This window comes from Anabas testudineus, chromosome 21 (genome assembly GCF_900324465.2).
Source record: "Anabas testudineus chromosome 21, fAnaTes1.2, whole genome shotgun sequence".
NCBI classification, from domain to species: Eukaryota; Metazoa; Chordata; class Actinopteri; order Anabantiformes; family Anabantidae; genus Anabas; species Anabas testudineus.
The window spans coordinates 14,517,081-14,532,243 of NC_046629.1; the positions used below are offsets into that span (position 1 = coordinate 14,517,081).

A 15,163-nucleotide genomic window follows, 5' to 3' on the forward strand; every position below is an offset into this window, starting at 1 on the left:
TATTTCTGTTTCAGTCCATGCTTATAGGATTTGATGTGAATGTGTGGTCCCATGCAGGTCTGTCATATTCTATGCATTATGTGTGCTTAAATGTTCTCAAGGCAATATTGAACTTGACTATTTGAAGCTTCTTTCGTTTCATTCATATATTCAATTCAAATACAGTAGTTGAAGCATATGTGAATGTTGTTTAGCATTGCATTGTATGTGCTACTGCTGTCTGAGAGTTGCTGACAGTGTGGACCACAGTGATCCCCACTAAGCTGCTGCTGAAAAGCCGGGTGGGCTGATGGCTGGCTGTCTGGCCGAGTGTCTGACTGGCCTGCCAGCATGTGTTGGATCTAGCAGGCTGAATGTGGCCTTGGTAGAACTCTGTCCTCAAAAGTTTTTTGTTTTCCAATGTTATACCATCTAGTCAAGTGGTGTTGTTCACAGGTCAGAATAGGTACACAAGTAAACCCTTGAAAACGCCCTCAATCTGGTTATTGACAGTTTTTAGGTGCACCATTTCTGATTTTTAAGCCTTCTCTGAAGTGACTCATAGCTTCTGTCATATTCAATTGTAGAGTCATTAAAAATGATTGGGTTGTGACAGCAGGCCAAATAGATACTGGAAAAATGCCTAGTTGTAATGGTTTAGTGAGACAGAGCTACAGAACTACAGGATCCTTTTTAACTACACTCTTTGTCCCATAGTAAGGAAGACACACCTTGTGAAGCTGTTGAGGTGTATTGCTGAGTTACAGGACAGATGCTGTTGCTTTCACAGCTTTCTCCTCCACTATGTCTGATGTTGTTGTCCAAGTCTGCCCAAAATAACTGCTAAAAAATTAAGCACAGGAAAACAGGCAAATCATGGATAATATATTTCTTCAGTTGGATTGTTTCTATTTGGTATTGTTATTATGTGTGCAAATTTACATGGCTAAAAATATGCACTGAAAGTATATTTATGTCATTTAATCACATTTACATCGTCTTTGTTGCATTGAAAGAAGACTCACATGCCCCCCCCCCACATACATCAAATACATCACTATGAAAGAATGAGGGGCAGCACTAAGACAGATATTAAAAGACTGCTAATAGGGCTTGAACTGTGATCTTACAGACAGACAGCAGTCTTGGGTCTCCCCTCTGATGCTAACCACTACTTTGTTAATAATGCTCAAATGAGAATTGCATGAACAAAAGCAGGGAGGTTGATGAGTTTGATCATTGTTGAACACTCCAGTCAGAAGATGTTGTCTTTTTGACATTTGTGGTCCCGAATCGCCTCGTTTGTGTTGCGTCTGTGTAATTTGCATTTGCTTTCCTTGGAAAGCTCAGAGGCAGCTGCAAATCTGCGAGAGAGGCTGGATTAATTAAAATGAATACTTTCTTCACTCCAAGCTGCTGTATTAGAAGAAAGCAGCCTAAATAGGGATTACCATTAAGGCTGTGGATACTTGATCTTGTCGAACAATGTTAAGCAGTTCTATGTCCAAGACATATTCTGAAATGATTTTATGTGCTCGTATTGTTTATTGATATATCTTTTTTTAGGTAGAGGATTATGTAATATTTGTTTCTCTCTTGTAATCAACTGTCTTCTCTTGCTTTGGTCTTGTCTTTCTGCAGGTGTAGATCCATCATTGCAAATTGACAACAGGATACAGGCCTCCTCCCAAGCTCTTCTTCCAGGTTCAAAACACAACAAAACGCGGGCTGCCAACACCCGGGATGAACGCTTCAGATCTGGTAATCATGTGTCCAAGTCTTTAAAGTATCTGGTGCAGTTTTTGTGTTGTTTTTTTTAGCTGTGGCTAAACTTTATGGTTGCGTTCTTGTAGATTTGCACACAGAAGCCGTCCAAGCAGCTTTGGCAAAGTACAAAGAGAGGAAGATGCCCATGCCCTCCAAGAGACGATCTGTGCTAGTTCAGTCTTCTGTTGAGGCATGCACCCCGCCAGGTAAGACCTCCCACAGTCCACCCAGGGCACACAGGAAACTGTCAAGATATACTGTATGTATACTCTGGATTGTTTACATGTGTGGTGTTGTGTGGAACACTGACACTCCAGTATCTCCAGTATGAACATAATGTGGACAAGCATTTTCCACTGGAAAGACATGCAGTTTGATGAATATGTCCTTTCTTTGTGATGAAGGACTCTCAGTACTCAGTACTTCTCAGTATTGTATTTCCCAGCAGACCCTCCCACGTGAATGCAAATGGACGCATAATCAGATGTTTAACAGTCTCAAAATGTTGACCTTTCCCCTGCTTTTATAACAGCCTGTGTTGTGGCCCAGTTCTTTGAATTTTTGCCATTCACTGCATTGTAAATGCAATTGTGTAGCTTCTCTTTGTGAGATTTCCAAGGTCCAACAGCCCATTTAGTGTTGTAACTTTTGCCTAAATGTTTGCTCAAATGATAGAAAACATGGTGATCTCTTCAATGTGTTAATGGCTTTATCATCAGTTTTGGGTAAAGAGAGGACACAGCAGTTTAACAAGCAGCTAGATTAAGAGCTCATACATTGGTGTTTGAACAGAAAAAGGAGGTAGGTGCGTCATGGTTTTGAGTCACTCAGTGATCTGCTGCTGGGATAAGGTGTATAGGCTTGGCTCCACAGACCCTCAAAATTACACCTTTTCTACCTGTTTCAAGGCTTGTGGCTGCTATGGGTTTGGTGTGCACACAGTGACTATGCTTGTTATTTGTTTGAGTGTTATGTCTAAGATTTGTAAATGACAGACTTCACGATACCACATTAGCATGGACGTTAAATGTAATGTGGTTGTGCTGTGGGGTAATATTTCTATTATCATGTACCAATATTGTTATCTTTATCCTACATGTGCATGTGTGCATCCTACATGTCTGGCCTCTAGGAGCACTAGTATAACTAGAAACAGAGTCTTATTTGCAACCTTCATGGTTCATGCCTCAGTCACACAGTAGATGGTGTAAAATATTATATGTGATAAGCAACAGCACCTTACCGTTGTCACGGCCTCCTTGTACATCGTGAGTGTAGTCAGTGCCACTTTCGTGCACCAGCCATAATGAAGGTGTCACCACTTGCTGGGCTAGTTTCACTGATGCAGTAGAAATAACTGAGATTTCACAATATCTCTCTACCTCCATCACTGCCTCTTTCTCTGGCTCAGTCTTTATCATATTATTGTCTTTGTCTGTATATCTGTGAGTCATTTTGTTTCTCAGTTTCTTCCTCGTTCTTTCCACCTCTCTGTTTCTACTTTGTTCTCTTTCTCTCTCCCAATATGTAAGTGTGTCAAGGTTACTGAAAGAGACTGGAGAGAGGCAGAGGAATAACAAACAGAATCATAAATGTGAGATAACCCACATGAGTCTGCCAGCTGTAGAGACATTAAATTTTAGCTTGTTATAATCAATCTTCCTCCAGCCTTCTTCTGACAGCCTCTGCAAGGCCACGAGGAACCTTGAGGAATGTAACAGTGATTTTAATAGTTTCTCAATTGATATACTTGTAAGCAGATTAATCACATGAAGGCTCATTAGTTTAGAGAACATCCATCAGGCATGTGCTGATCACACACACAGGCTTAACCTTTGTTTTCAAAATGTTTCTTTCTCATCCTCTCAGTGGACTTGAGATTGGTTTTCCACATTAAAAGCTTTGGTTTGTAAAATATTCTCAGGGTTCGTTGTATAATATTTTTGTCGTGTGAGTGAGTTTTGTACTTTTCTCAGGGGTTACAGAACAAGCACTGCTGTTGACTTTGTTAATGATGAACAGGGGTAGTGTGGCCTTGTCTTGGTGATTTTGAAAATGGTTGTTCATAGGAATATTTTCTTTTCTAAAGTAGTTGAAAGTCTGTTTAGCCCTTTTACTGCACTTAGAATGCAAATCTCAGACTAGCCTGCTCTTGTGTAACATTCACATACGCTTACTACTGTAAACGTACAGTATCAAAGGAATAGACATTTCTAGGAGCTTGGCAGATGAAGTTGAATGTGTTCATTTTGAAAGATCCTTACCGTACTTTGAAGTTGTTCCTGTTTGGGCTATTTTTATTTCGACCAAATTGCTGCCTGGAGATATGTCCAAATCACAATAACTGAAACATAAAACATAGCTTGCAATCTAGCAAGTAAGTTTTTAGCTTCTGTTTCTACCTTATTCAAAGTATTATAGGTATGCATATATGCAAATTTCATAAAGCAGCGCTCAAGCACAAATATTGATCAGTTCATGTATAAATCTAGTGACACACTGAAAACACAACTCACATTTTTTGTCTTAAAATGCCCATATTTCCTGTTAACTTCAGGTGTGTAAAAACACAATCTCCCACAAACTTGTTTTCCCACAGAACTGCTTTGTTCTCACTCTTCATGTCATGTTTAAATTGAAACATCTGTTGTGTCTGTATTACACTTTATATTTTATATGCAGTAAACATATAGTTGTAGTGTGACTTTGTTTTAGTGTAGCTCTTTTTACAGGCAATTCAATAATAAAGTCAGACTCCAGACTGCCAGTGAACTCATAACGCATAGAAGAGCTTCCCTCAGCTTCCATCTCATCCAAGTCATCCCTCTGGCTTATATGTACTTAAAAGTACATATACTACTTATGTGTACTGTATGTACACTAAAAGTAGAAAACTGCAACATCAGCATATCTAAATCCATTACTTTGTTTTACCATTTAGTGTTTTGTTGTGACGCTGCCCTGTCCTGACCTATCAAACACAGCCACCTCCTCAGCTTCGGAAGACGAGGGCTCACTACGCCGGCAGGGACGTCTGCCCACTTCCGTGCCCTACCAGGGCCACGGCCACCCAGCCGTTGAGCACTGGTTTAATCGTGTCATCCAGGGTTCGTCCACCTCATCCTCCGCGTCATCCACCTCATCCCACCCGGGAGGGAGATCCGCAACCACCACCAATACCACTGCCCACGCAGCCCTGAACGCCAACGCCGCAGCTACTGCACTCGCCAACCTTATGGCACACACCCAGCTAGGTCAGTGATACACACAGCTTCACAGATTGGTTGACTTGTCTGTATGTTTTGTTCCCTTTTTAATTAATGCAGAGCTCTCATCCAGTTAGCCCAGAGATAAATACATTTTTCTCAGTGTTAATTAAACTCCCCACCCCCCTGCGCTATTGAGGAAACTGTCAAAATGAATCTAGTGTGGTTGTGAGCCTAAAGCAGGAAGTCTTTTAGGACTAGAAAGTAATGTGAATGTGTTGATTTTCAGTGAAAATTAATTATTTAATTCATGTAGTATTATCGCTTTTAAAGTGTGCTGTTGGAAGAGTGCTGATTATATTGTCATTGCGTAACAATAAAATGCATTCAATAGCAGTTGCTCAACATCAGTCTACAGACTCCCTCCTTAGCTGCTGTTTTTAACCTTTTACATGTGAGAATATACATAAATACATATATATATATATATAGTCTACTGGCTGGTTGTTTCTATTGTTTCACATTTGCTGATTGCAGCATTAATTTGGTGTTTGCTCCTAGCCAGTCAGACTTATTCTCAAACATACCATCTGAACTTATATTATGTCTCTTAGACTTTTTGAGAGTTTGCTGAATCAAAGATAGACAGAGGTGTCCTACACATCTGCTGCAGTGGAGGTCTTATCGCCCTCTAGATACACAAAAGCAAGACAAAGGGAACAAGCGATAGAGTTTTAATTCACATCTTTCTAATTAGTTGTCTCCATCTGCTCTCTTACTGTCATTCAGTCATTTGAAAAGGGCTCACACTGACTTCCCCATCAAAGCTCCTCGTTCCATGTTGCTATGTGAGTGTCACAAGCTGGTTAATCAGATTCAGTAGATTTATCTCTACCCGTCTCTCAGCAGCAGCTAAGTGAGATGGTGTCTTGGTTGTGTGTGTGTGTGTGTGTGTGTGTGTGTGTGTGTGTGTGTGTGTGTGTGTGTGTGTGTCTGTCTGTCTGTCTGTGTGTCTGTGTGTTCATGTGCATGTGTACGATATCCTATTAGGATGGAGCTGTCTGATTTTTGTCCATCTCATCTACCCTCAAGGTCACTGTCATAAAGTAGCAGCAGTGACTGCTGCTGAATAGAGCTGTAAATAACTGTCCCATAACCCCTCATCTTTGGACCCCAAACTCTGTCTGTCATTCTTTCCAAGTATTTATAATGACTAATACACTGCACTGGGGCAACGCCTTATAACGTGGATGGATATAACCAAACAAGCATGACCTTTTCTTCTGAAATCACACTTTTCTGTAGGGCAGGTTTGATATATACAGTTGTACAGATAACTAGAGATATGAACAAAGACAACACTTAAAGTCTAGACTATAGTTAATCCAGGAAATTTGAATCTCACTGTTTATAGTAGAGTTCACATTAACTTAAACATTAAATAAACAATACTCTTTCTACTTTCAAAGTATTACAGGTTTGCATGAATGCAATTTTTCATAACCACGCTATAGCAACAATTTTGGTTCCAACAACAGTGTTATCATAATATATTTACATTTTAAACTCAATTTTCCATGAAATCCTAACTGTCTTGCCACTTAGTTACTTATTAGTTACAGCCCAACAACTCGCCCATAAATTCCACCTTTACACAGACAATGATTTTAAATTGCAGTTGACACTGTCAGATATATATAATATAATAAAACCGTATTTGTATTGCTGAGATTGCATCTGGCAGTTGTGTTGTACTAGACTACATTATTATTATTGAAAACTGTACACAGGTAGTTTAAATAGCACTGTTCACCTGTGACAAGCTTTCCACAAATGACAAAACGGCTGCTAGCCTCCCACTCAATTTCCTAAACTGTGAGATCCTTTTGTTTGCTAACATATGAAGTAGAATTTTATTTAGCTGCCACAGCCTAAAGTAGGCCTGACCTTTTGACCCCCAACACCCCACTCATCACAGATAACCACTCAGCGCCCCCCGATGTGACAGGGCTGTCGGAGCGCTCCTCACTTCACGTGGAACGGCCCCAGGTGGCCTCAGTGCGAGGCGTTTCCCGTGGCTACAACCACCACACCAGCGTTATGGAGACCGCAGATGGTGAGTTTCCTCACACACACACACACACACACACACACACACACACACACACACACACACACACACACACACACACACACACACACACACACACACACACACACGGCCACTTTCCTTTCCCTTACTCCCCCACTGTCTTTGCCTGTTTCTTAGTCTGACTGGCAGAAGCTAGTGACTGATCCCCCTGTGCTGCCATGGTAACAGTGCACCACAGCCCCTCCAACCACCCAAAAAGCCCCACCATATTACTACCTTAATGTTTTATGTATGACAAAGGCCTTACTTGAGTGAAAGATGACAAACCAGATTACTAGAGATGCATAAGTGTTCAGTTATTGTCATGTTGTTAGTGAATCAGTGCATAAAATTGAAGCCTACAAACATCATTCAAACAGAGACTTATGTAGTATTCTCCCACTCCACTGGCACTTTCCACATGGGCCACTGCAGATATTGACAGGTAGGGAATGTGTGTACAGATAGGTAACAACTCAAAAGTGTTGAACAAAGACAATTACAGTACAGGCAATACAGTAACTGGTACTTACTGATATTTATTCATCTTTATTCAGGATTTCTTTTTAAGGTGACTTGACATTAATGAGAAGGTAAGGTAGATGTATTTCCAATAAATTCACCTAGTGCCTACAGAGAGTTGCCTCTGAATTCTTACTTTTATGTCCCATGTGTCATTACGCTAGCAGCCTAAAACCTTCCAGCCACAGAATACACCAGCCAGCAATAAGTGTAAAACTACTTGGTGGTCTTAATGTTCTGACTGACTGGTGTATGTGTGCACAATGCAAAAAAGTGTTGTTTCTTTCAACTCAGGCGATATTCAAGATGTTTGAAACCTACATCTCCTATGCTAGTTTTCCCACACGGGTTATTAAAAAGTGACAAAAATAACAAAAACAGTCCTATCTTGTTTATGATGAAAACAACAAAAGCAGTCTGAGCTCTTTATGAACCCATTCTCAACTTCATCTGACTGCTGACAGATACCTTGCACCTTGCACACACACACACACACACACACACACAAAGTTAGCAGGAACTTTTCATTAACATCCTGATGTGTCTCTCCTGTAGGCTGTGAGTGGCGAGGTGAAGGATCCCTCAGTTTAATGGATGGTATTTATTAATGTTCCTCCAACTCTATGGCAGTCTGCTAAATGTGCACTCTGCTGTCTGTGCATTTTTTGTTGTTAGTGTTCTTTCTGCCTTTGCCTATATTGTCATGTTTAGCACTTGTCCAAACCATGTGTGTTTTCTCAAAATATACAAAGCTAATGTACAATGAATTCAGTCACTACTTTCTTGTGTGCGTGTGTGTAGCTGAGTGTATTGCAAAGGCTTTAAGAAATGTCTCAACTAAATGCTCTTTCTATTAATGATGTCGAAGAAGGCTGTGTGAAAAGGTCTTGTCTGCAACATTTGTAACAACTCATTTTTGGTTGCAAATAGTTAACATGTTGACATACTGTTTCCTCTCTGACACCGAGACTAAGTCTTGTCAGTTTGTGTTTCTCACTACATACTGTGACACCAGCCTGTTGATCTGTAGCGACACTGTGGGCTTTTTGATGGCTGCCTTCTAGCACTGCTGCTGTTTTAATATGGACACATGGCTGGGTGTAGAAATCATGCCACATGCCGTCTTTGGTTTCATCTGTAGTCTGATATGTGTTTTTTGCTGATGGAATATGTGCCCTGTGGTGCCAGGTGATACTCTGTATCTGTCCTGACTCCTGCTTGTTTTTCAACTATCCCTGTCATACCCACTGCTGGTTGCCTGGATCAGGAGTGTAGAGATGGTTGGAAAACAACAGGACAGGATCAAAGATCAGGATTGGCCATCTCTGCTTAGTATTATTCAAATTTCTACAATAAAAAGACTAACATTAGCAGTGAATTTATTCTAATATTTATTAGTATTGTAGTATACTAATAATACTAGTATTAGTATACTAGTATTGATTCTATTTTGAAGGCCTGACATGTCTCGTTTCTCTGTGCCATTAAAGAATATATGTACAGCGAAGATTATTTTTAATCAATCCTGTATATAATGTCATGTCACATTGAAAATGTGTATTAATGCACTTATACCTAAAAATTGTCTCTAACAAATGCATCACTACATCATTTTTGTAAGATCTACTAAAATCTACACTCCTTGGCCGGTTATTTGGTCTTTTTAAATGAAATTGTGCAGAATATTTGTGACCGATATTTTAAGAATCACATCTTAATTTGGAGCATTCGGGCTTCATGCTGAGAGCGTCAGACATGTTAGAAGTTATCTTTATTATTTTCCAGGGATTGGTTTAAACAAGTGCACAATAACATCTTTATTTCCATCGACACTATGTAATGTTTTCAGACTTGTCTGTAAGATCAGAAAGCTCAGAGCTCTTGAGTGGGTGGGGTTCAGGGCCCTCAGATGTCTTACTGTGTGTCTGGGGCTTTCTAATTGGCCCATCAGGTGTTGCTCTGGCCCTCACACATTTACTCCCAGTACATCTGTTCATACACGAGGAGGCAGAGTGTGTCTGAGCTGGGCTTATTATAGTAAGACAGATCAGGGAACCCGCGTGCAGCTGTGGCCTTGGTCTTCTGTGCCTGTCTGAAATGTCTGACGCAAACCACCCCCCTCTCAAATATAACTATGAAATGAAGGAAATGATTTCTGATGGTTATCATAAACTGTACTTGGTCATGTCTGAAGCATGACGCCACTCCATCTAGACACTTCTCTTCTGCTCTTATTTCAAGTCAGTTTTTTTTCTCTTATTTTCTCCCCCTTCCTGATCCATATCTCTGCAGGTTTTGTCTTATGTGAATGTTATGGTTCCATTGTCTTGTGCTCAGGTGTAAAAGATTATTAACATTAGACGTTTGTTCAAACATACATGTAAAATTATATTTTACATTTTTTTAATTGGCCATAGTGTTTCTAATGTTAGCCTCTCACAATTATGAATTTTGCATAGCACAAGTAAAACAGACACCTTTTCAGACACCTCATAAAAAAAAATCACAGTTCAGTGAGGATAGCTTTGTTGCTAGGCAGCAGGCATGACTGCTCCTTGTTTTCTGATTTATTATGCCTGTGAGGTTTTTTCAGTATTTCTGACTGAAAGACTGTAACCTTCGACCTCCAGGTGACTATGGAGGAGCTCATGGTCCACTGTTTTATTGTTTCGCCTCAGCATGAGTGACAGCTGTTTTCCTCTTTGTCTTATTAGAACAGCACACTGACCTTTTATCTGTTCTTCCCTTCATACATTTCTTCCCCTTACATCATCATTTGTTTTATATACATGTCTTTCTCTACTGTGTCCCCTCCCCGTTTCATTATCCAATACATTACATCACATATTCTTAATTTCCACATCTGTCCATACTATACCCTTGTCTTGTCATATTTACCCCCTTTTTTTCATCCTCTTCATTCTCATTGTGTAGGTGTTCCAGTCAACAGTCGAGTCTCCTCTAAAATCCAGCAGCTGCTCAACACGCTGAAGAGACCAAAGCGACCGCCGTTGCGGGAGTTCTTTGTCGACGACTTTGAGGAGCTTTTGGATGGTAAGCTAGCCTGAAAGTAATTACATTGCCTCTATTAAATAAATAAATCATAACAGCGCCCCTTTTCTGTGGTGTAAGAAACATAGAGCATGCAGCCGTTAACTGCTGAATTTGACACAAACCTTCCTGCTCTTCTGAGTGACAGGCCTGTGAGCTAACAAGATTTACCTAGTTTTCCTGTTTCAGTATTGGTTACTTATTAAATTTTTATTGCAGCTGAGATAACAATGTCACATTGACATCCCCACGCCTCCCAAATAAACAGTTGAGGTACACTTTTAGATCAGTGGTTGTTATTTTGTCTCTTGTTGAAGCTGCCATCACCAGGTGTACAGTGAGAGCGGTTAGGGAATACCGGGTACAGAAATACACACAAGTACAGTGGACCAGCCCTGTCTGACCATTTCCTCCATTCTGACCAGCCCATAGTGGGTTTAGCCAGGCTGAATAAACATTGTGCAAATGAAAAAGCAGCAGGAATAGTAATACATCAGCAGGTAATTCCCTCCCTGACTCTGGCACAGAGGCTGTGGCATGGCAAGCCTCATCGGTCTGCTTGATTTGAGCAGAAAAACACACACAAAGCTGAAACGGCAGTCAGCTGAACACTGTCTGTTTCTGATAGAGGTGTTTTATTTTCTCCTTGCCAGCTCACTTGAACAATTCTGAATCCCAGTTATCAGAGAGTTGGTGTGAGAGGGCAAATAGTGATGGTGAGATGGTTGTCAAGTTAGAGTGAGTAGGGTCTTTACAGGAAGAGAGAAACATTTGCTTTTCAATAGGTTGTAACTCCAAGTTTCTCTACAATTTACAATCTTTGGCAGCTGAGACTGAATAAAACAGATTACAGCATTTTTAAACCTCAAGCTTTTTCTCTTCAGTCACTGGGACTGAAAAGTGAAAGAGGAGGAAGGAGAAGAAGGAATTTCAGTCCCACATTCACTTTATTACCTTTTCTCCTTTAAGAGAGTTGTGTAATGCATAGATTTACATTCTCTGTGTAAATAACTCACACAAAAACTGACACACAGAGTTCCTTTCTCAACACTGGTGGCACTTCTTCAGAAAGAGCTGATTCTGCTTTGTTTCACAAAATACCCACTGACTTCATCATCACGCTGATGTGCCCTTCTCCTCCCCATTTTTTCAGTCCAGCAACCAGATCCCAACCAGCCAAAGCCAGAAGGCCAGCAGATGAGTCCCCTGGAAGGAGAGCCTCTTGGGGTGGTCACCAACTGGCCGCCCTCCTTGCCAGCAGCCTTACAGCGGTGGGGTACGACTCAGCCAAAGAGTCCCTGTCTTACTGCGCTCGACAATGCTGGCAAGCCGGTCTACACGCTCACTTATGGTAGGTGTCACTTGTGGATGACTGGCCCTAAGTTATTGTATGTTTGACCTTTGATTAGATTTTTTTTTTTTTTTTAAATCAAAGGAAAATATTTCACAGTTTGTGTTCAATTCTGCAGGTAAACTGTGGACCCGCAGTCAGAAACTGGCTTACACTCTTCTTAACAAGCTGAGCACCAGAAATGAGCCTTTACTCATGCCTGGAGACAGAGTAAGTCATGAGATGAAACAACTTGCTCTTTGGTTGCCATATCTTCAATTAAAACAGCTGTTGCATAACATCACATCATGACATGTACTATCCATGAAACACCTGCAGGTTGCACTTGTGTTCCCAAACAACGATCCAGTGATGTTCATGGTGGCCTTCTATGGCTGTCTCCTGGCAGAGCTAGTACCTGTGCCTATCGAAGTGCCGCTGACCCGAAAGGTAAAGGCAACAACTGAGTACAGTCTCCTGGGAATGGGTGAAGTTTGATATTTTTGTGCCACACAGCCAGTGAAAGATCAGCAGTGACCTCTGCTGGACATTTAACCTGTCAGTAATTGAAGGAGAGTTGACATAGGTACAGTCAGTTATGTTTTTCCAGTTTGCATACGGTAATTTATTCCAATATTCCTGAAACTCTGTTTGTGCCAGTCACACTAGATCATCTAGTGATTACAACTGCAGCAGCATCACATATCTTTCCGGTGCTTAAATTACAGTGTTATAATGCATTACAGTTTCCAGCATATCCATCAGCTCATGCTGAATTAAATATATCCACATTAGTTACACAGGATGAATATTAATGCCTGTTCTTTATTAGACTTAATAAACATGTTGTTGGCAGATGCTGCACTGTAATTATTGAGATTTGAGTGAGGTGAAATGATGTTTAATTCCAGTCAAAATATTAGATCACAAGCCAACTGTTCTCAGGAGTCAGACACTCATCTGCTTCCTCTGCCAGGTCTTTTTTTCTCATTATCGTTCTCTCACTCTTTATTTCGTTTTCTATTTCCATCCTCTCCCTATCCATCTCTCTCTCTCTTCTCTATCATGTGTCTTTTTTTGTCCCTTCCATGCATTAGCCTCAGGTTTTATGTGTATCTGCACAGCGTGGTTTGCTCAGCAAGAGTCTAGCTTTAAGCTAATTTGCACAGCCAATCAAATATGAGTGAGTGCGTGTCAGATCTCGGGTTTCGCTCCTGCGACGATCAGACTTTGATGCTCAGCAGTGGAGTTTTTAATAGTGATTGGCTGTCACTCTGCTTTCTTAACTGCTGCTGCTTTGATGTATGATGCTCTGAGGTTTCTAGTTCTTTAGTCATCGTCCTTCTTTCTGTCTGTGTTACAATTCCCACATTCCCTCAGTGCATTTTTTTTTCTCGCTGCTTTTATTCTGTTTGTCAAAGTTTGCCAGAATGACCCTGATTTTGTTCATCTCCTTTGGTCCCTCAGGATGCAGGAAGTCAACAGATTGGCTTTCTGTTAGGCAGCTGTGGCGTCACATTGGCACTGACCACTGACGCCTGTCAGAAAGGCCTTCCCAAAGCACAAACAGGGGAGGTAGCCACTTTTAAAGGTACTGACTGTTTTATTTTTTAATGTTGTCTGTCTGTAAAGTTTTGTCAGTTTGAACTTATTTCAATTCTTTGTGTCTGCAGGCTGGCCGCGGTTACTGTGGTTTGTGACAGATGGAAAACATGTTGTGAAGCCTCCGAAGGACTGGCATCCTCCACTACGGGAAGCCAGTAATGACATTGCCTATATAGAGGTACTTATAGCTTAACTGATATTGTCTATAAAACAAGAGATAGATTTGTAATGTTTTTATGTATTGTTGTTATTTTTGTGCTTCTAATTATTAGGAACTCTGCTTTTGTTATATAATATACACCTTATTTTTTGGAATGAAGCGGTTCAATGTTCCGTATGTTTTAAATCTAGTATAAAACCAGCAAGGAAGGAAGCACCATGGGGATCACAGTGTCCCATTCAGCCATGTTGGCTCACTGTCATGCCCTCACACAGGCCTGCGGCTACACTGAAGGTGAGAACACTTGTTATTGCATTTACTTCTCGAGTCTTACCTTTGGTGGTTATGCTTTTAAGCTATGTCTATGCTACCGAGAGAGAGAGAGAGAAACTAGCTTTTGTAATGAATTAATAGCGTTGTTATTAAATCAACAGATACCACATTCATTTGAAACCTTTTTTTTATTTTGTATTATTACATTTTCCCTTCCCGTCAGAGAAGTGTAATTACATTTTAGTTTGATTATAACAGCTGCTCACTGGGTTGTGTTTGTTTCTGTCAGACCTGGGTCAGGTTAATTTAGTGCTTCTTAGTCACTGCTCTGACAGTCCAGATTTGCTCTTCATTACCAAACTTGTTTTGTGTTATTGATGCAATAGGATGTTGGCTATTTGTACTAAAGAATAACAGCTGTTTCAAACCCTTTTTTGCTAATACTTGACAAAATCTCCTCTCTTCCTGCAGCTGAGACCATAACTAACGTTCTGGACTTCAAGAGAGAAGCAGGATTGTGGCATGGTGTTCTTACTGTGAGTGGTCTTGAGCTAATAGGATGGTTATATAATCAGAAAGCGAAGAGATCTATGCCCAGTTTGCTGATAACAAGTCTGATTCACCCATCTTCTCAATGATGGCTTTATCAGAATGTACATGGAGTCAAACTAATGAAATCTCGATGAGCAGAAACATCTTGTTCATAACTCCAGTGTTTGAAACCTGTAAAAATATTATTTAATTGAACACATAGCCAATCCAGCTTTGATAAAGTGTGTTTAAACATGCTGTGGAATTTCCACACAGTTCATACGTGCCCTGCTGTTTTGTTTAAATTCCTGAAATAACACAGCAGGAGCAGAATTTATTTTTATACTGACAGTGGTAAGGGAAGTTGTGATGACTTTATGCTGATGTAATGTAGTTGTAATTAAGTTCCTGATTTTTTTCCTATGGCATGTCTGGTGGTCGCCTGTTCTCATGGCAGAGTGTCATGAATCGGATGCATGTGATAAGCATCCCTTACTCCCTGATGAAAGTCAACCCCCTCTCCTGGATACAAAAGGTTCACACATTCAAAGGTAAGGGTCAGGCCACGTGGCGTTTGTCACAATTTGTTATCTATCTATCTGTCTCAG

The 15,163-nt window shown here is 40.5% G+C and overlaps 1 protein-coding gene across 11 annotated transcripts in view; it reads left to right on the plus strand.

Moving 5' to 3' along the window:
- Nucleotides 1–15,163, plus strand: part of dip2a (disco-interacting protein 2 homolog A) — a 67,680-nt gene that overhangs the window by 39,645 nt on the left and 12,872 nt on the right. For 5 of the 11 annotated variants that reach the window (XM_026376152.1, XM_026376154.1, XM_026376153.1 and 2 more), the window contains exons 3-16: nt 1,621–1,740; nt 1,833–1,952; nt 4,731–5,000; nt 6,931–7,068; nt 8,161–8,202; nt 10,540–10,659; nt 11,810–12,007; nt 12,126–12,217; nt 12,326–12,436; nt 13,454–13,577; nt 13,660–13,769; nt 13,943–14,045; nt 14,496–14,560; nt 15,013–15,106. In XM_026376152.1, coding sequence (XP_026231937.1) covers nt 1,621–1,740; nt 1,833–1,952; nt 4,731–5,000; nt 6,931–7,068; nt 8,161–8,202; nt 10,540–10,659; nt 11,810–12,007; nt 12,126–12,217; nt 12,326–12,436; nt 13,454–13,577; nt 13,660–13,769; nt 13,943–14,045; nt 14,496–14,560; nt 15,013–15,106 — 1,707 coding nt within the window. The remainder of the gene's footprint in view (nt 1–1,620; nt 1,741–1,832; nt 1,953–4,730; nt 5,001–6,930; nt 7,069–8,160; nt 8,203–10,539; nt 10,660–11,809; nt 12,008–12,125; nt 12,218–12,325; nt 12,437–13,453; nt 13,578–13,659; nt 13,770–13,942; nt 14,046–14,495; nt 14,561–15,012; nt 15,107–15,163) is intronic. The other 6 variants (XM_026376155.1, XM_026376156.1, XM_026376158.1 and 3 more) reach the window with 2 other exon arrangements.